Raw genomic sequence first — 21,756 nt, forward strand, 5'->3', positions numbered from 1 at the left:
ATTCCCAGGCTATTACATTCTCAAAGATCTCTGTGTAGCTTGAAAGTTTGTGTTTTTCACCAACAGAAGTTGGTCCAGATAAAAGAAATTACCTCGCCCACCTTGTTTCTCCTTCTGATTTTAAACAGAACAGATATTTTTCATTACCATTAGAGTAATTTTTATAACAAGAGTTTGTAAATTATTCATAGGGTGGCTTACACTTGACATACTTTCAACAACACCACAAGAACATATTAGAGTTAACTGTGTCAATAAAATTATGTTTGCAGCCCTTTTAAAGACATAAATTCTTGCAATCATTTGCTGCTAATGTGTGAAATATTTATTTAAAGAAAACATACTGGCATGCATAACTGATAACTTAACACTCAGAACATTGAGGCTATAACAATACCCAAGTATTCCTGGTAGGAAATTTTAATTGTTGGTTAATTTTTAACTTTTAACATTTTTAGTGTTCCTAAGAGGTACCAACTTGATCTTGGAGACCAAAATTGATGACAAAAAAAAATTGGAGGCTGAAATTCTTTATTCAACAAGAATAAGAACAGCACTGGATACAATAATGGAAGCTCTGTTATAGTGCCCAGCTAATATACCTCAGTTCTGATCTGGGGGTTAGACTTTTTCAAGATGTGAGGGTAGATCAGTTTCCATGCCCATATGGTATTGAGCCTGTCTGTGATAGTGATTTTTTTCAGTATGGATTTAACAAGAAAAAAGACTGAGATGACTAACTCATTTGACACTAGATTTTGGGTGGTTACAGTTATTTCAACTGGGCTGGTTTAGAGCAACAACCTGCCACGATGAAAGCTACACGTCCCTTTACTCATTCTCCAAAGCCACCCAGTGGTCTCTGCTGGCCCCCATACTCTTTAGTTTTCTCAATCAATTACATACAAAGAATAACATTAAAATTATGATCTAACATCAACTGAGTAGTAAAAATGAAAAAGAAAAACAAAACCAAACAAAACCAACAGTGAATATTAAGATGAGTCACATATTTTGACTAAGTAGTGCAGAACATTTATTCTCTAGGGATACCCTATTCAATTAAAACCCTATTGTTTCAAAATCTTCACCTATTTCTCCCCACTTCCAGTTTATAACAGCAATTATCTCATTGCAGGCTATTTACTAGGCATTAATGGCTGGGACCACGAGCTCATCGCAGCTAGTCAGCAAATATGGTTCACCTCCAGCTTTAATGCACAATATTATGCTTCAGGCAACACTCTTCTTTTGTACTTGGCTAATGTTTAACATATAATAGTAATTTAAGATACACTAACCAGAAATGCTATGGAAATGCCATTCTATTGTTGGCTCCATTCTAGCTTCCAATGGAGTTTATGGAATACCTGTCTTTGGGAATCAAAGATTTTCTTCTCCTGACTCTGGAATACAGCAGGTGCCAGGACCTAAGGATCCAACTCAATTTCTTGTAGTAGAAGAGCTCAAATACATTGTGACAATGTTGTATTCAGGAAAGTATTTGAAGTGATAGTATTAATAGGCATCTGCCTATGCAAGGGACTTGAGGTTTTTTCTTGTTATACATGTATGAGCCAGTTTGCTTCCTCTCACATTACAAATGTTGGAAGAAATCTTCTGGGAGGGTCTCCCTCTTGGAGATTCCCCCATACTATCCTGCCAGGAGGTGAGATTTGCCCCTTAGTGGAAGAGGCTGCAGGTTCCAGCTACAAACCTAGCAGATGACAAGGAGTGCATGGGAAGTCAGGGCCATCTATACAAAAGGCTCTATGCCACCACACCTTCTCTGGCAGTACAGCTCCTTTAGAGCTTTAATAACAGGAGAGCACCCCTCCCACCCCACCAACTGGTAGCAGTGGTAATATGTAGCGTGCAGTGGTGGGGAGAATACAGAAAAACCTAGAGCTGTACTCAAGTACATAAAAGGTTGTTACAAGGAGGAGAAAGACGAATTGCTCTTCTTAACCTCCGAGGATAGGACAAGAAGCAGTGGGCTTAAATTGCATCAAGGGAGGTTCAGGTTGGACTATAGGAAAAACTTCCTAATTGTCAGGGTGGCTAAGCACTGGAATAAATTGCCTAGGGAGGTTATGGAATCTCTATCATTGGAGATTTTTAAGAGCAAGATAGACAAACACCTGTCAGGAATGGTCTAGATCAGTGGTCACCAACCGGTCTATCGCGATCGACTGGTCGATCCTAGAGGATCTCCCTGTTGATTGTGATTTACGGCAGCAGTGTAGTGTGGCTGCCATTAAGGCAGACTCCCTGCCTATCCCAGCCCCACACTGCTCCCAGAAGTGGCCACTGCAGCCCTGTGGCCCCAAATCTCCCTCTGTGCACTGCTCCTGTCTGCAAGCACCATCCCGCAGCTCCCATTGGCTGGTAGGCAGGGAGTCTGCCTTAAGACTCGCTGCACCTGCCACCAACCATGAGCCATCGGAGGTAAGTGGCATGCCAACCCCCATCCCTGAGCCCCCTCCCTGTACCCCCTCCTACACCCCAACACTCTGCCCCAGCCTGGAGCACCCTCCTGCAGCCAAACTCCTTCCTAGAGCTTGCACCCCTCACCCCCTCCTGCACCCAGGCTCAGTCCAGAGCCTCCTCCCACACTGGGAACCCTTGGCCCCAGCCCACACCCCCTCTTGAACCCCAATCCCCTGCCCCAGCCCAGTGAAAGTGAGTGAGGGTGGGGGAAGAGTGAGCAGGGTGGGACTTTGGGGAAGGGGCAGGGCCTCAGGGGAGGGGCAGGGTAAACCATGAGTTGCCCTTAGATTCAAAAAGTGATCTTGTGTGTAAAAAGGTTGGAGACCACTGGTCTAGATAATACTTAGTCCTGCCATGAGTGCAGGGGACTGATGATGATTGGATGATGATTCGTTACTATTTTTTTTTTAGATCAGCCAGACAGTTAATCCATTTAATATGTGCTGAACTGATTCTGTATAGTGCTAGTTTTTAAATCAGAATGTTATGCAGTACTAAGTTAAATACCTTACAGAACTCCAGGTATATTATGGCACCAGTTACCTTTGTCAATAAAATCTATCTTAAAACCCTCCCATCAAGTTCCACAAAGCCTACTTCCATTGAACCATGTTGATTGGCATTAATTATGTAAGCTTTCTGGGACATGGACTGTCTTTTTGTTCTGTTTTTACAGCTCCTAACACAATGGGGTCCTTTTAGGGTTGTTAGGGGTTTTACAAACATATAATAAATGAACAATAAAAACAAACCTTTTAATCTTTACTGCTTCCATTCCACATCAGACTTCCCAGGATTTTGCTCAGGACTGATATCAAACTAACCAGCCTATAGATACACAGGTTATCCCATTAATCCTTTTAAATATCGGCACATTCATTTTTTCCTGCAGTCCACAGGAATTCCACAAAATTCCTGCCTCATTCAGTGCACAGGAACTTCCTCTATAACCCACAATTTGTTAAATATCAACATCAATGAGTCAGAGAGCTCCTCGGTCAATTATTTTAAAACTCTTGGGTGCAAATTATCTAGCCCTGCAGATTTAAAGCATTTGTTAGCAGTTGCTATTTAACCTCCTCTCTTGCTGCTGGAATAGCAATTATTTCAATTAGCATTGCAATGATACAAATAAAGAGTACATATTTTTGAATGCTTTTGACTCTTCTACATTGACTATTTTACCATCCCTGTCTAGTAACAGACCTATTTGGTTAGCACAAAACAAATATGATTAGGTCATGATCAGCTGCACCTAGGCAACTACAGATTTTTAGTTCTGTGATCATTTTATTCGTTAGAGTGAGATCTAATATAGAATTACACATACTTTGTTTGGAAAAGGTACCTATAATGTTTAGACATTCCAAGGAAGTTTTACCAGAGGCAGTATGAGGCCTTGGAACCCAAGAATCAAGTCTCACCACTACTTTGTCAGCAAATATCTGAAACCCACTGACAAATTCCATTCCCCTCTAATGCTAGTCCAAATAGAGCAGTGATACTCAGAACTGAGGCTTGGGAGCCAAAAGTGTCCCTTTAATGTGTCTCCTGTGGCTCTTTATAGCACATAATATTGAAACACTCTGTGATTTAATTATTAACAAAAGCTATTTTATATATATATATATATATATGTTAAATGAAACAATGAATTCATGCTACTGTGGCTTTTTTGGGTAATGTTGATCGCTAATTTGGCGTTTGAACCACTGAGGTCTGAGTATCACTGACGTAGAGTAGTAGGATGTCATCCTCTATCAGTTACTGTTAGCTCATGTGGCAGAGATGTGTGTGAAGAATCTGAAGTTCCCAACCCTGCTGATGACTCATGGGGATGTCAATATAATAGCACATTATGGGATTTCTATTTTTCAGGCTGTTCTTCTAAATCCCTAGGAAATTACCCACACACACAAATACTTTAAGAGAACATTGATGCAAAGTCAAGCATTGAAAAAACTAGAAAATGCCAGAATTAAGGCTGCCTGTGCAACCTTAATCCTGCTCCTTTGTGCATACACATTCTGATAGTCTTTAATTACATGATCACATACTACATTTTCCACAGGATTCCTGCCTCATTCAGTGCACAGGATAAATCTGCTAGGGAGATGAATCAGAGCTTGCAGTAATGGAGATTTATAGAACTTCTACCTGGTATGTTGTGGAAGTTGGGAGATGTAGTGAATGAGGCAGGGGATTATAAGCAGAGAACTGACAGTCTCATGATTAAGGCAGTTAAATGCTGCCATAAAGAATTATATTCTATACCTGTTGTGACACATAGTTCCAATTTGATGCTAAGCAAGTCACTTAAACCTAGGGTGACCAGATATCCCGATTTTTGAGTCTTTTTCTTATATAGGCTCCTATTACCCCCCACCCTCTGTCCTGATTTTTCACACTTGCTGTCTGTGCTAAACCAGACTTTTCACTCATGGTCACTAATTGTGTGTTCCTCATTTTCTGGGTGCCTGATCTGAAACCAAGGGTCTGATTTGCAGAAATGCTGAACATTCACAGCTGCAACTGAAGTCAATGGGAGCTGTGCTTTGAACATATAAAAAGTGCTATATAATGCTGTATATCTTGTATCTTTTGATCTCTCTGTGCCTCCTGTCTATAACATGAGGGTAATACCCCATTCATTTCACACAGGTGTTGTGAAAATAAATGTATTATGTTTGTGATGCACAAAAGTAATGAGCGCCACAGGGGAGGAAAAAAAAAGAAATTAAGTCTTTCTTCAGAGCAATGTTTGAATAGTGTGCAGTAAATAAGGCATTCCATCACACAGAATGAGAAAATAAAATACGGAATAGTTGCACCTTAATTGAGAGCAATGTCTCTTCAGTTCATTGACTGAGACAGGGTACCTGTGGAAAAAATAAAAGGAGTACTTGTGGCATCTTAGAGACTAACAAATTTATTAGAGCAAAGCTTTCGTGAGCTACAGCTCACTTCATCGGAATGCATCCGATGAAGTGAGCTGTAGCTCACGAAAGCTTTGCTCTAATAAATTTGTTAGTCTCTAAGGTGCCACAAGTACTCCTTTTCTTTTTGCGAATACAGACTAACACGGCTGCTACTCTGAAACCTGTGGAAAAAATAGTGTGTGATCATATAATTAAACACTATCAGAATGCATATGCATGTGGCTGATTTAAGGATGCACAGGCAACCTTAATTTTGGCATTTCCTAACTTTTCAATGTTTGACTGTGCACCTTTGAATGTTTTCAACATGTTTGTGTATGTGTGTAATTATAGACAAGTTTAAACATCTCAAGTGTGCACTCACAGCACTTCCCTGACTGACAGGCATACCCATCCACCACACAGACTTATCTCTGTGGTCACAAAACTTCAATTCTTTGCTCTTAATTGTATCGGTGTTGCCCAGACTCCAGCCTACTTACAATCATCCATCCAGAGTCCATAAAAATACTACTTAATGCTTGACTAAATTATATATGGAGGGCTGTAATTTCTCATGATTCACAAACATTCCATTTGACTCCAATTATGCCAGTATTGTTGCACATGGATCCCGAGTCTTAGAATTTGCTTAGATGTAAAACATAATTGACAAGCATCCTTGGGACCTCATGAAGCATTCAGGACTTTGATGGACCTTGCAAGCTGTGCCCCATTCCTTTCCAGTCTCTCCAAATGTGGACCTTTGCTATGGAAAAGCAACTCCTGTGTGACTTTCCATCTCCTGTCTTTCCAAGATGAGGCCCACATCTGTGCCAGGCATACTTCATAGATCAGGTAAATTAATAATGTACACATGCCTGTAGGTAGGCGCACGCACACACACACACACACACACCACAATACATATGTATAAAAAAATAGAAATTGTAGAGAAACTGAGGAGATTCCTTGCAGCCATTTGGGTGTAGCAATCTTTCTTTGTGATGCTTAGAAATAAATATACAAGGCTCGTATGCAAAACTCTTTATTTATAATAGAACAATTGACAGGAAAGTTAGCCACTTCCAATTCTTCAGGAACGTCCTCATCATTTCACAGTCAGATAGTGTGTAAGTTATTTCAGGGTAACAAGCTATGGGAAGGAACTGAGCTGCCTGTTAAAAGGCCTCTCTGTACAGTGTAAAAAGGATTATTGTGATATGGGTGTAGCAGGCTCTCACTTTGCAAGTATGTTGGGCAATGTGCATCCAGTGCCATTAGGCAAAGTAGTTAAGTATACAAAGTAGTTAAGACTATTAGAAGTGAGTATTAGCTATGTGCCTGGGAGCACTACATTCACATTCTCTTTCAGAAATCTATCCTTTCGTTATCTATCCATTCCTTTCACTTCCCCAATTGTCAAAAAAAGTTAATACGTCAAATTCTAATGGTATTGTGACACTTTAAGAGAATCTCTCACTTTTTCCATTTAGAATTTTTGTTTGACATGTGCACTTTAGTTTACATTCAGACGCTTACATTAACCAAAATATAGTGGTAGTGTCCATAAGAGCAAGGACACACTTGGAATTTGTCAAGATGCTTTTTTGTCAATGTTTGTCAAAGGGATAACAAAAACCCTAATAATTGTTAAAGACACTGCTTTTAAAGATTGCTTTTATTCTCTAAAAATAGGTATATGGATTTTATAAACACGTACATAATCTACTTGAGAATATTTTAGAGACATTTTGTATGTCACAAATTCTCATTAATTTATTATTTAAAATATTTTCTTCCAAAGTCTGAATTGAGAGTTAGATAAGCTAACCAATCTAATTATTGCTTTTAGCCATCATACTGCACACTACTGTGCAGTGAGGGGAAGATGAGATTGCTCTTTTGCGTATGGTTTTTCTGTCTGTAGACATCTCTAGTGCAGTGTATTGGCTCTGACCTGAGGATCTTACAAGACCCTGGAAGAGTCAGACCCTTTTAGCTTGACTACTTGGTCAGATTTATCTTGATCATCAATTTACTTTCTTTAATCAGGGCATGTGCCTTTCAGTAGGTAGACTAATAGTTAAAGTGCTTCAGTTGAAGTAAAAAAACAAACAAAAAACCCCTCAACGGATAGAAGAGGTTTATCTGGAGAATCTGATACACTACTTACAGAATATGCACTCAAGTATCTGAAATGCTGAATGTTTCCTATGGATCAATGTAGTGCAAGTAGTTCTATACATTATGTGCTCCAATTCCTCTAGACTGGAAATGTACAGTACTTACAAAAGCACAATTCAAAAAGCAGAGACTTGTGCTGGTGGCTCTTCCTTGTCATTTTAGAAACATAAAAAATTCTGCACTACTTTTTCATAATTTAAATACATAAGTAATCTCCACTTTTATTACTTTATGACAATGACTTCAAATTTACATTATTTTAAGTACCATTGTAATAGCTTCGTGTATAATACTTTGCTGATATCTTGTCAGAAAATAAAATAAAAAATACCTTTCACTATATAAAAAATGCTGGAAAGACAAGAACACAGAACAGAGACTTGGTACAGACTATGAATTCAGTTTTATATCAACCACAGTTAACCCAAAAATTAACAGATACACAGCGATATTCAAAAGCAGTGCAAATATCTTTGGAGGTTAGAATAAAATTATACTACAAGAACATCAGACAGGGGAAATAAAAAGGCAAGAACTTCAAGTACAAGGAACCAGTCTGCATGAGGTCCATCTTAGTGTTTATTTAAATTTCTTTTCCAAATTTTACTTCTTCCTCTGAAACACGTTAGCCAACATGGCACCTGATGTAGTCAGCTGGCCCATTTTGTTCAAAAACTTGGTCTTTGTATCTTCGCTCACAAGGCTTGCAGCAATTGACATTGAGCTAGGAAAGAGTTAAGAAATGAGTTACATAAGAGAACTAAAAAACTCCAAAGAATGCTGTGGTTGCTGTTTAATAGGCAACGTAAGTATCTTATCAACAGATTCATAGTTTAAAAATCATGAAAGACTAGGCTGTTATGAATAGCTATGAAAAAGCCACACCCTAGGACACACTTGGTTGACAAGTTTACATACCAGACAAACAACAATTTCCTTCCAGCCTCCACAGTGGTAGTGTGCCTCAAGCACCATCAAAGCCTCTATATTACTTGTGCACCTCAGGGTCCAATAGCACATTCAACCCAAATGACAGGTTTCAGAGTAGCAGCCGTGTTAGTCTGTATCCACAAAAAGAACAGGAGTACTTGTGGCACCTTAGAGACTAACAAATTTATTTGAGAATAAGCTTTCATGGGCATAAGCTTTTGTGTAATGACACATCCACTCCCAGTCTTTATTCAAGCCTAATTTAATTTGCAAAAGGGACACCATTAAATTAGGGCTGAATAAAGACTTGGAGTGGATGTGTCATTACACAAAGTAAAATGGTTTCCCCATGTTTATTCCCGCCCCCTCCCCCACTGTTCCTCACACGTTCTTGTCCACTGCTGGAAATGGACCATCTTGAGTATCACTACAAAAGGTTTTTTTTCTCTCCTGTTGATAATAGCTCACCTGAACTGATCACTCTCATTACAGTGTGTATGGTAACACCCATTGTTTCATGTTCTCTGTGTATATACAATCTTCCTACTGTATTTTCCACTGCATGTATCCGATGAAGTGGGCTGTAGCCCACGAAAACTTATGCTCAAATATATTTGTTAGTCTCTAAGGTGCCACAAGTACTCCTGTTCTTTCAACCCAAATGGTAGTTTTCCACATTCATAGTTCCAGGAAAAAGTAGCCTTAGAGGTCCTTCAAACAGAGTCCTACTGAAGAACTTTAAAATGCCGTTACATATTCTTTTGAATATCTTTAGAAGTTCTCATGTTAATGTTAGCTTAATAATTTGATGATTACTTCTCAAGGATGAATGCCTTTGTGAAGCATCCACTCCGTCACTTTCTAGTTGTAAATATAAACTTTAAATCTTCATTTGTCCAAGTACTATAAATTTGGAAGACCACATCTAATCTCAAATCAGATTCAGAAAAGCAATAAAGCCAAAACTACTGAAGGTAAGAAATCTGAATGTGTGGCAATAAGTTTTAAAAAGCCATACAGTCACACAGACACTACTCTGGAATTTGTAATGAACTGGAGTGTTCAACTTCTCAGTAAACAGATAACTGTCACTACAGTAGAACTGTGTCACAAGGCAGATCATTCCTATAAATTAGTATCACAAAAGGCAGAAGGGCTAATAAATGTGCTGCACTTCCTGTACTACATCAAGATATTTGTGGTTAAAATGTCAAGGCAAACTTTCTTTCAACATAATGCAGCACCAAGTTTTACTAAAATTAAAATGGAGTCCTCCTTATAAAGCTCAGCAGTGACTCTGACTATTTGATAATTATCAAAGTGCTTACAGCATCCAAGTCCATAAAAACAAATTTCCTGAAATCAAGACACAGTACCAACATTTCAAACCTGCCAGGATGTCAAGGAGGTCAAATAAGTGAAAATTAGTTATAAATTGTTCTCCCATAAGCCAAAAAGGAAGTTACTTACCTGTAACTGAAGGTTCTTCGAGATGTGTGGTCCTACTGGTATTCCGAATGTGGGGGCACATGCGTGCCATGCGCCGGAAAGTTTTCTTAGCAGTGTCAGATGACCCACATGTGCATCCCCTTGTTCTCTCAGCCGAGGGTATAATCAGCTGTGCGGGTTGACGCCTCTCCAGTGATCCCTCTTACTCCTGAATAGACCAGTTTGCAGCACAGAGGATGGAGGGCGGGTATTGGAATACAAATAGAGACCACACATCTGGAAGAATCTCCAGTTACAGGTAAGTAACCTCCTCTTCTTCTCCTCCAAGTGATGATCCCTATAGGTATTCCAAACATGGGTGAGTAGCGAGAGTGATTAGTGTGGAGGTGGGTGCGAGGCTGTATGAGGAAATGTAGTCTGCAGTATGGCACAGAGCACTGCAGTGTCCACAGCCGCCCCTTGGACAATAGCGTAGTGAGATATGAACATGTGTACTGAGTGCCACGTTGCTGCTCAACAGATGTCTTGCCATGAGATGTCCACAAGACAGACCAATGTGACAGCGTGCATTTGTGTAGAGTGCACTGTAACTATGAGGTGGTAGTACATCGGATAGTGTGTAGCATTCATGGATGCACTCAGAAATCCATTTGGAGATTCGTTGGGAGGAAAAAGCTTGACCCATGGATTGGTTGGCAATGGTTTCAAACATTTTGGCCGATGCGTGAAAGGCGTGGGTTCTGTAGAGGCAAAACACCAACACATGGGTGACTTTGAGGGAATGCAGCATCCTGTGTGCATGGAAGACATGTGGTTTGGGACAGAAAACAGGGAGGTGAATGCACTGATTAAGATGGAACTCTGACACCACTTTTGGCAGGAACTTAGGGTGTAGCCGTAAGATAATTTTATCCTTGTGGAATACAGTGTGTATGGGGGGTCAACCATCCTGGCTGCCAGTTAGCTGACCCATTTAGCTGAGGTAATGGCCACTAAGAACATGCCTTTCATGGAGAGATGTGAGAGGGAGCACATTGCCACTGGCTTGAAGGGTGCTCTAGTGACGACAGAGAGAACGAGATTAAAGTCCCACTGGGATGTGGGCCAGAGTACTGGTGAGAAGGTATTGAGGAGACCTTTCATAAAGCAGATGGTGGTAGGGTGCATAACACAGAGGCACCCTCCATTGGGAGAGAAAGGCACTAAGGGCTGCCAGGTAGATCTGTACAGAACTGAGGCAAGGCCTGACATTTTAAGCTTGAGGAGGTAATTGAGAATGATAGTTATGGAGATTGTACTCAATAGATGGTGACAGTGGTGAAACCATGAGATGAATCGTCTCCATTTAACTTGGTAGCAGGCTCTGGTGGATGCCCTCTTGCTTTGGGTAAGGATGCGTCCCACCAAGGTGGAGCAAGCTTTGTCTACCCCTCAAGCAAAAACCAGGCCGCAAAGTGAAGAGGGCCCAGGTTGGGATGCTGGACTCGGCCCCGATCTTGTGTGAGGAGATCTGTGAGTGTTCTGAAGCGGAGCAGTATTCAGGTGGAGAGTCTGAGGAGGTCTGTGAACCAAAACTGATTGGGTCAGAATGGAGCTATGAGTATTATGGTAACTCAGTCCCATTGGGCCTTGTGTGGCACTTACGGGTGGATGGGAATGGGGGGAGGCATAGCAGAGGTCACCTGTCCAGGGCAGGAGAAGAAGTGTCACCCTACAAGTCCTCCCCCCATGGCTCCCCTGGAACAATAAAGGGGCAACTTGCAGTTCTCGTGAGTGGCAAAGAGATCCCAGCGTGGGGTGCCCCATTTGAGGAAAAGGTAATGAAGAGTGGCATTGTCCAATTCACACTCATGGTTGAAGTAGAGAGTCCTGCTGAGCATGATGGCCAGGGAATTTTGCGTGCCTGGGAGCTACATGGCTTGGAGCTTCACATGGTGTTTGATGCACTGGTTCCAAAGGTGGATGGTGGACTCTGAACAGAGACAGGGAGACTTGGTGCCATCCTTCTTGTTGATGTACACTACCGCTGCGATGGTGTTGAACAGTAGTTGAATGTGGTGGAATTGAATGAAAAGAAGAAACACCTGGCATGCAAAATGGACTGCCCTCAGTTTGAACAAATTTATGTGCATTCTGGTCTCTTTTGGTGTCCAGACACCAAAAGGCTGTGTGATGGTCTAGATGGACCCCCTGAACACCAGGGAGACGTCTGTTGTGATGGTGGCCTGCAGGATGGGAGAGGTGAAGGGGGTACCGACCACGACCTTGGAAGAGTTGGTCCACCATGTAAGCGAGGTCAGAACCGCCTGGGGAATAGTGACTCTGTCCTCCAAATGGTCCATGTGGGGTCTGTAGATGGAGAGGATCCAGAATTGGAGGCAACATATGTGTAGATGTGCATGCAGTGTCATGGATATAAAGGCCGCCATATGTCCCAGGAGGGAAAGGCAAGGGAGGATCATGGTGTGTGGGTTGTGGTGCAGTTCTGCAACTATGGCTGTCAGTGTTGTGAAGCAGTCTGCTGGAAGGAAGGCCCATGCTGCAATTGAGTCAAGCCACGCCCCAATAAAGTTGATTGTGTACGTATGAGCATGGATTTCTCTACTTTGAGGCAGATACCTAGAGCGGTCAAGAGAGTGCGAAGGGCAATGATGGCAGAGATGAGTTCTTGTCGGGATAGCGCGACAAGGAGCCAGCTGTCCAGGTAGGAGTATACCAAGTAGCTGAGGGGGCGCATTTGGGCTGCCCGCGACAGTGAAGACCTTCGTGAAGACTCATGGAGCCATTGCTATGCTGAAAGGGAGGACATGGAAGTGGTAGTTGTAGCATCCCACCTGGAAATGGAGAAATTTCCGGTGGGTCAGATGAATGTTGATGTGGAAGTAGGTGTCTTTCATGTAAATAGTAGCAAACCAGGCCCAATGGAGAATCATAGCAGTAGAAGTTATCTTGAGAGATCATCTAGTCCAGTCCCCAGCACTCATGGCAGGACTAAGTATTATTTAGACCATTCCTGAGAGGTGTTTCTCTAAACTGCTCTGAAAAATCTCCAATGATGGAGATTCCACAACCTCCCTAGGAATTTATTCCAGCACTTAACCAGTTAGGAAGTTTTTACTAAATGTCCAATCTAAACCTCCCTTGCTACAATTTAAGCCCATTGCTTCTAGTCCTATCCTCAGAGGTTAAGAACAACAATTTTTTTCCCTCTTCCTTGTAACAACTTTTTATGTACTTGAAAACTATCATGTCTCCTCTCAGTCTTCTCTTTTCCAGACTAAACAAACCCAATTTTTTCAATCTTCCCTCAGAAGTCATGTTTTCTAGACCTTTAAAATCATTTTTGTTGCTCTTCTCTGGACTTTCTCCAATTTGTCCACATCCTTCCTGAAATGTGGCACCCAGAACTGGACACAATACTCCAGCTGAGGTCTAATCAGCGCAGAGTAGAGAGGAAGAATTATTTCTCGTGTCTTACTTACAACACTCCTGCTAATACATCCCAGAATGATGTTTGGTGTTTTTTGTTATTTTTGACAACACAGTGTTACACTGTTGACTCATATTTAGCTTATGGTCCACTATGACCTCCAAATCCCTTTCCGTAGTACTCCTTCAGCAGTCATTTCCCATTTTGTATGCAAGCAACTGATTATTCCCTCCTAAATAGAGTACTTTGCATTTGTCCTTATTGAATTTCATCCTATTTACTTCAGACCATTTCTCCATTTTGTCCAGACCATTTTGAATTTTAATTCTATCCTCCAAAGCACTTGGAACCCCCTCCCAGCTTGGTATCATCTGCAAACTTTACAAGTGTACTCTCTATGCCATTATCTAAATCATTGATGAAGATATTGAACAGAACTGGACCCAGAACTGATCCCTGCTGGACCCCACTCTGCCACTGTGTGAACAACATAAGAACTCACGGGGGGAGAAGGGGCACGGAAGAAGAGAAAGTCCTTAGCTGGGATGAAGTCCTTAGCCCAGAATACTTTGGCGTGGGGGGTACAGGAGGCAGGTGTGTGCCACACTACTCTTGCTGGTTGGAGGACTGCATCATTGATAGGGAGCACCACCCTAGATGGTCCTTGAGGCTGAAAGATGTCTGGGACCTGGTCCTGAACCTCCTCCAGTGGTATGCCCAGGTCTGCTGCCACAGGTCCTGATACTGCCTGTGATTGTCTGGGGGAGACAGGGAGGGAGAAATGAGAGCCCCATCCGGTAAGGAGGAAGCGGCTGTAGGAACTGGCTCCATGTCTGCTTATTTCTCGGAGCTCAATGGTGCTGGTGGAGAAGGCCTTGGCAGAGCGGGGGGAAGCATGGTAGGGTGGATATTGCTGGTGTATGGGTGCCAGGGTGCCAAGTATGGCCAAGGGACAGGCCCCAGAGGTGCGGTGGGCCCCACAGATACTGGTACCAAAACACTTGCTGCTTGGTTGTATGTTGGTGGGTAAGGCGGCCGGGTATGCAAATCCGAGCTGCGCCAAGACATTAAAGAGAAGGAAGGTTCCGGCTCCGAGAATTCCTCCAACTCCAAAGAAGGCTCTGGCAGCAGTGGAACCAGTGAGCCAGGGTGCAGTGCCAACAGAGGCCTGTCTGGCAAGAGCAGAAGCAGTTTGTTTGCTGGAGAGGGTGGTTAGGGCAGCACCAGTTCCTCCATCAGGAGAAGGGGCTCCAAGCAGCTGGGAGTCCGGGGAGTGCTCTTGGAGACGCCAGAACACCCAGGCGGCATCTGTGGCTTTGGCTGGTATGAAGGTGGCAGCAGGACGGGCGGTGCGCATGCAGTGACCACTCCAGGTGGGCAGGTATAGGGATGACCGTTGGTACCTCCATCCCTCCAACCATGGAAGCTTGGACACCAATGCGGCTGAGTCAATATGCCACATCTCACCCTACCTGGTCTGGGGAGGAAACGATGCGCTTAGGAGCAGCCCTCGACAGGGACCTTCTCTTATGCCTATGAGAGTGCTTCTTATGCTCGTGCCTGGGCTTCTCCTTGACTGCCAGTGGAGTGCTGGGAGGAGTACTCACCGCCAGTGATGGACATAGCACCGACAGTTCCGGATCCGAGTGAGCATGTGGCCTCACGGCTTCCTCCATTAGATATTTTTGGAAGCAGAACTCCTCAGTCTGAGTTGGGAAAGATTTACAAATCGTGCAACGAGCTGCAATGTGAGCCTCCGTGAGACAATACAGATACTGCTGGTGCTCATGGAAAATGAGCACGGACAAGAAACAGTTTTTAAACCCTGGAGCATGCAGTAGTCCCGGGAGGGTGGGGGAAGGAGTTACCCCAGATGGGGTTTCACTATCACTAACTATAACAACTATATACAACTATCTATGCTACCCACCAAAAAACAAAACAGAAGCACAAGTACAAGACTGATAATCAAACTAGTGAAGTCACTCTCTAGTTAAAAAACTAACAGTGTGAAGGAACAGGGGTTCTGACTCCACGGAGCAGTAAGAGGGAAGTGGAGAGGTGTCGACCCACACAGCCTATTATACCCTTGGCTGGGAATCTGAGGGGAGACATGATGTACATGCAGGTTAACGGAGACTGCTAAGAAAACCTTCTGGCGCATATGTGCACCCACGATTGGGATACATATAGGGACCATCATTCGAAGAAGAATATTCTTTACTTGGAGCACAGGGGTACTGAAAGAGAAGACTTATGTTCTTTTCTATCTCCATAAACAAACAAACAAAATCATGCAAGTACTTTACATCTCATCCTCACTTGCTTGAATACAGAAATGCATTTTTAAATGATAAAATTATCACTTACGCCATAAGAGCTAGTTTATTATACATAACATGTTCATGTTATTATTGCAGCATCCTATCAACCCTGTCTTTTCTTTTGATCTTTTTTCTTCTAGCTATTGAGTCTTGCTATTATCCTAGAGTAAGTGCTGGGACAGAGATTGCCTTACATGTTTATACACTGCCTGCTACACTAGGGTCTTGACCCATGGCTAGGGCCTCTATATACTACAATAAACTCATACGCTGTGGAATACTTTGAAAAACTTATTGGCCATAAAATGAAACAACAAATCAAATGTCTCAATATTATTCTATAAACTTAACATTTATCAATGTCCAATTCTGCATCTGAGCCCCTAAATCTGTATTTGGATGTCCAGATGTCCATTTAAGAACATAAGTGTGAAACCTGGGCTCACAATATCCCTCTCTTTAGTCAGCATATGACAAAAATCACCTTCTTACATAATGGCTCTGCATATATTGTGCTGATCTGTCACTGATTAAGTGAATTTAGCGTAATTTCATGATTTATAACCTTGCAAAAGTGAAAAGTTATCAAAAAAAATCTCTTTGGCAACAGTCTATAGCAGAGGTGGGCAAACTAAAGCCCATGGGATCGTCCTGCCTGGCCCTTGAGCTCCCGGCCCCTCCCGCACTGTCCTCCCTCCCTCGCAGCCTCAGCTCGCCATGCCGCCAACGCTCTGGGTGGCGGGACTACGAGCTCCTGCTGGGCAGCGCGGCAGGCTCCAGCCAGGCGGTGTAGCTGCCAGACATGCTGCTCTCCGCCGCATGGTAAGGGGGCGGGGGAGCGGGGTTGGATAAGGGGCAGAGGGTTCCGGGGGGCAGTTGGATGGGGCTGAGGTTCTGGGCGGTCAAGGGACGGGAAACAGAGGGTTGGATAGGCGTGGAAGTCCTGGGGGGGCCCGTGAGGGTTTGGGGCTGTGGATAGGGGTCAGGGCAGTGAGGGAACAGGGCGCAGGAGGGGTTGGATGGGGGTGGGGTCCCAGAGGGGGTGGTCAGGGGAGAAGGAACAGGGTGGAGGGGGGTTCGATAGGTTGGGAGTTCTGAGGGCATAGTCAGGGGGCGGAGGCCAGGCTGTTTGGGGAGGCACAGCCTTCCCTACCTGGCCCTCCATACAGTTTTGGAACCCCAATGTGGCCCTCAGGCCAAAAAGTTTGCCCACCCCGGTCTATAGTCTCAAACTTTAATATTAGGAAAGTATTTAATATATTTTAAGTGGTCATTTAATGATATTTAGCAGTCTGAAAACATGGAGAGCCATGTGACCAGTCAGCTCTGTGTATCAGCAGCAATCTGCAGATCAGTCTGGGAACTACTGGTAGCATACTCTGCTTTTAGCTTAGCTGCTCTAAGAAAACCGTATTGTAAAGATGCAAGCTGGATTTCATAATCAATATCCCTTTGATCTGACTATCAAAGAAGAGGATAATGATTATATATATAATCAAAACTTTTACTTAATAGCAACTATTCAAGAACTAGAAGTCACTTGAACCTATGTTATACAAGTCTGCCCCAGAACAAGCTGCTTTAGAAGGGAAAGTAGTTATTCCGTGCATTAACTGTGAAAGGAAATGCACTGGGCTAACTTCAGAAAAGGAAGAAAGCTTGGGGCTCGGAGACAGCAAAAGAAAACTAGTCTTAAACTGAGGGACATCGGGCCCAATGCTACAAAGTGAGCTAATCAATACGCACTGAAAGACATTTTATTTTCGTTCTGAAAGTCTCGTATGACAAAGGTTTAGGGAAACATCAGAACTTTAGAGACACAAAGTGCGTGATGTAGTATCTTCTGTTGGTGAGAGAGACAAGCTTTCGAGCTTACACAGAGCTCTTCACCTCTGGGAACGTATTCAGTGTCACAGCTAAAGAAAATGTCAGTTTCTGGAATACTTTAGAACTTAGAACAAATTCACAATCGGCAACATTAAAGTTCAGATTTTCACAGATAACATTCGTACAACAGTATAACTCAGACAGGTGGAAACATTTAAAAACAAGTAAGTCTATGAAACATGTCCAGGATTACCAAGCTTAAATAGTTAAACATGTTGATCAGGTGAGATAGGTTGAAAGGTTGAAAGGTCTGAGAGGTTTTTTTAATCGTAACAGCTTAAAAGGCAGTAGTCTATCTTATCAAATGATGCAGCCATGCAACAGTTCTTCTGTTTTATCTTAAAAATATAATTCATGACACAGAAAAACAGTGTTTAAATATTAACTTGACTGATGTCTACATGTATTACATGCAATACAATACTCCCTTCAATGTATGGTGAGGCTTCGGGCCAAAACATTCAGAAAATCCGTTCATATTACTGTGCGCTTTGTAAAATCACTTTTAAAAAGTAAGTTGGTTATTTAAGATCAAACTCTTTTGTCATATATAAAAATGAGTTTAAGAAAAACTGTCTATAAACAGCTTTAGGAGTTACAATACTTGACATGTTTTGTTTTTATATCACAAAAGCATATTCCTTTTGTGATCTCAGAATCTCTCTAATCAACATTTCTAATATAAGAGGTGAAAATATGATGAGCTATAGTAAATAAATGTCTACAACTGATTTTGATTAATTTTATTTTTTGTAAATGTATTTGGATAGAGTAGTCCTTGCATCATGTTCCTAAACACTGGTAACTTGATTGCCTTTTGGCTACCTTTTTATAAAGTATTTAAAAAAAAACAAACCACTTAAAGGGTATCTAAAGTTTCTAATAAAATGACCAAGTTTTGATTTGGCTTTAGGAGGACAGAGAAGTTTGTGTGGACATATCTTAAGTCATAAAATATTTTCTATCAAATTTTGACACGTTTTTGTAAAAATATTGCAACAAAAATCTAATACTGAAAAGATACCAAAAAGGGAAGGTTAAACAAAGGAAACAAGCGTGACACGTTGTGAAGACTTCTCTTTTTCAATCTTACTTCTCAGTAGTTAGCATTCAAGAGGGAAATTAATTGGATGCAGTGTCACTGATGTACACGTAATACTTATATTTGTATCCACACTGCACAGGAAGTACTCAGTGTGGTATCAAAGTGTTTTCTTTGGTTGTAAAATGTTACATTTTGATTCAAGTTTTTTGCTACTACAGTGCTCTTTACCAATTTGTTTTTAAGACTGCAGTTAATCTAAAACAACCATTAGACTAAAGCTACAGAGAGAGAAAACAGTATGTCTTATTCAAAACCAACCCCGTCCACTTAGAGAGATACTTAATAGAAGAGAATACATCATCATCCCCCAAAGTAACTCCTCTGTTCAATTAAAAAGAGCAACCCATCAATACTTCTAAGTGAAGAGAGTTGATTTTGACTTAAGGCCAACTCTCTCACCTTCCCAAAGGAACCAAGGTTATGTTTATACTGCATCACAGCACAGTCTGCAGGAGTGAGAGTTGCACAGCACACCAAAATGTTGTGCTCTAACTGCCCTTTGTGGCTGCTGCTGGCACAAGCTAAAAGGTACAGAAGGCACAGAGTGAAGAGAAAACCCTGGTAAAGAGTGCTCATTTGCAAAACAGATGCTTCTCATTGTGAAATGAAGTTAGGACTGGCTGAATGTGGGTTTTCATGTTTATGGTTTTCAAAATCTACTAAGGAGGTACTGTAGCAGACTGTGTTGGGGCCAAGCTAAACCCTCTTTTCACAGGTGCTGCAACCAACGCTTATAATGGTGTACAGATTCTAGGAGTGAATCACTAGCAAACAGCTACTGTTAAAAATGCTTTACAGCCAGGCCCACAGCTTCTTCTCCTAGTCCTACCCAAAAAGACACAAGGGATATCTCTGAATGTGTCCACTTTTATTCTTTATCTTTTCAGTTTCTCATTCTTCTCCGGTCAAAGTTTGTGTCACCTCTGCCTTCCTTATCTTTTCTGTGATCTATTTTTTGTTGCGTTGCTCTGTTCCTCCTAGCTCTTCACTCTGATTGCTTTCCCCTGTTCCTCCTGTCTGGTTTTTGACTACTTTTCCTGAAAAAGGAGAACGTGCCTGAGGCTTTAACCACAATAACCAGTGCTTTGTCACCAAAGCAGAATAATGGCTACTTCCCTCTCCCTCCCTTGCTGCTTTGCTGCTTATTGTGTTGCTCCTCCACCCTCTGCTACTTTTCACAAGCAAATGAACATTAAAATCACTGAAGAATGACTGTACTTCGAATTATTTCATTTCATGCCTGCTCCTCTCCCCCCCAGTTCTGCTGATTTCACCCAGAGGAATGGGAAGAGATGGAGGTAACGAAGGAGTACAATGAAAGGTGAAGAGTGCACAGTGAAATAAAGCTCTGAAAGGCTACTTCCTTGGTTTCCGTTTACTAATGTAGTGTGGCACATGGCAGGTTTGAGCCTAGAAAATATACTAGTTACTAGTCCAATATGATCTCTGATATCTTTAGTCATATTGTTAAGAGAGCAAAGAAGGTACAAAATTTTAAATGCTGTTTTCTTTCTGCAAAGATTATAAAGTCTTTGAATTTCTTCTCCCTCATAAGAGGTAGCTATGACTAGCCACAAAAACAACAACGAGTCTGGCAGCACTTTAAAAACTAACAGATTTTTTTGGGCATAAGCTTTCGTGGGTAAAAAACCCACTATGCCCAAATAAATCTGTTAGTCTTTAAGATGCCACCGGACTCCTTGTTGTTTTTGTGGATACAGACTAACACGGCTACCCCCTGATATATAACCAGCCAGAATCAATTCACTTTTCATACACTACGACCAGTACTGAGAAAACAGTTGGCTTAGAACCTACGCATTGTTTAAAGTCTCGGTGGACTCAAAGTCAAGTCTTCAAGTGTACCTTCAACCTTCAAGTGTTGGTCTGATGCTAACCTCTGCAAGATTTGTTCAATTCTTGTTATATGATCTATTCACTATCAGCTACAGACAGTGCACAATATCGTAAGCACTAATAGCCACGTTCAAGGGGCTATACCAGATGTGTTTGAAGCCTATTCTCCTCCACATCAAAAATAGTTTTATTCAACAACATATACTTACAAACTCCGTCTTTCCTAATTTTCAAAGTGATTTGAGAATAAAGTCTTGTCATCTTGAGAAGTAGTTTTACCAATATTTTACAGATAAGGAGAGAGAGAGTTTAAGTGACTTGCTCAGAGTCGCACTGAAAATCAGTGTCAAAGCTGGGAAGTGACTCCCAAATCTCTTTCTTTGCCATTTGACGATTTTCTCTCTTTATAAGCCTTTCCAGCCAATACTGCTGAATTCCCACAATTTAAAGCGGGGTGGGCAAACGATGGCTTGGGGGCTGCATCAGACATTTTAATCTGGCCCTCCAGACATTTTAATCTGGCCCTTAAGCTGTTGCCGGGCAGCAGGGTTCAGAGCTTGCCCTGCTCTGGCGGTCCAGCCTGAGAGTGGGGTCGGGGGTTTGCCCTGCTCCACATGGCTCCCAAAAGCAGCGGCATATCCCCTCTCTGGCTCCTACATGTAGGGGCAGCCAGGAAGCTCTGCACCTTGCCCCTCAGCTCCCATTGGATGGGAACTGCAGCCAATGGGAGCTGCAGGGGTGGCGCCTGTGGACAGGGCAGCGGGCAGAGTAGCCTGGCCATGCCTCCGCATAGGAGCTGGAGTGGGGGACATGCTGCTGCTTCTGGGAGCTGCTTGAGGTAAGAGCCGCCTGGAGCCTGCACCCCTGACTCCCTCCTGCACCTCAACCTCCTTCCCCAGCCCTGATCCCTTTCCTGCCCTCCGAACCCCTCCGTCCCAGCACGGAGCAACCTCCTGCACCCCCAACCCCTCATCCCCAGCTCCACCCCAGAGCCCGCAGTACCAGTTAGAGCCCTCCCCCCAGCACCCGAACCCCCTGCCCTAGCCCAGAGCCCCCACCCCTCTTTCCCAGCCCAGAGCCCACTCCTGCATCCTGAACTCCTCGTTTCTGGCCACACACCCCAGAGCCCACACCTCCAGTCAGAGCCCTCCCACACCCCAACCCGCAATTTCATGAGCA

At 42.6% G+C, this 21,756-nt stretch overlaps 1 protein-coding gene across 8 annotated transcripts in view; it reads right to left on the reverse strand.

Annotated features, from left to right (window-relative positions):
• Window positions 1-6,440: 6,440 nt before the first annotated feature.
• The window catches only part of RELCH (RAB11 binding and LisH domain, coiled-coil and HEAT repeat containing), a 130,796-nt gene continuing 115,480 nt past the window's right edge, over window positions 6,441-21,756 (reverse strand). For all 8 annotated transcript variants that reach the window (XM_043508421.1, XM_038388754.2, XM_038388760.2 and 5 more), the window contains one exon: window positions 6,441-8,319. In XM_043508421.1, coding sequence (XP_043364356.1) covers window positions 8,199-8,319 — 121 coding nt within the window. In that variant the 3' untranslated portion in view covers window positions 6,441-8,198. The remainder of the gene's footprint in view (window positions 8,320-21,756) is intronic.

Source organism: Dermochelys coriacea, chromosome 2, assembly GCF_009764565.3.
Source record: "Dermochelys coriacea isolate rDerCor1 chromosome 2, rDerCor1.pri.v4, whole genome shotgun sequence".
Lineage (NCBI taxonomy): Eukaryota > Metazoa > Chordata > Testudines > Dermochelyidae > Dermochelys > Dermochelys coriacea.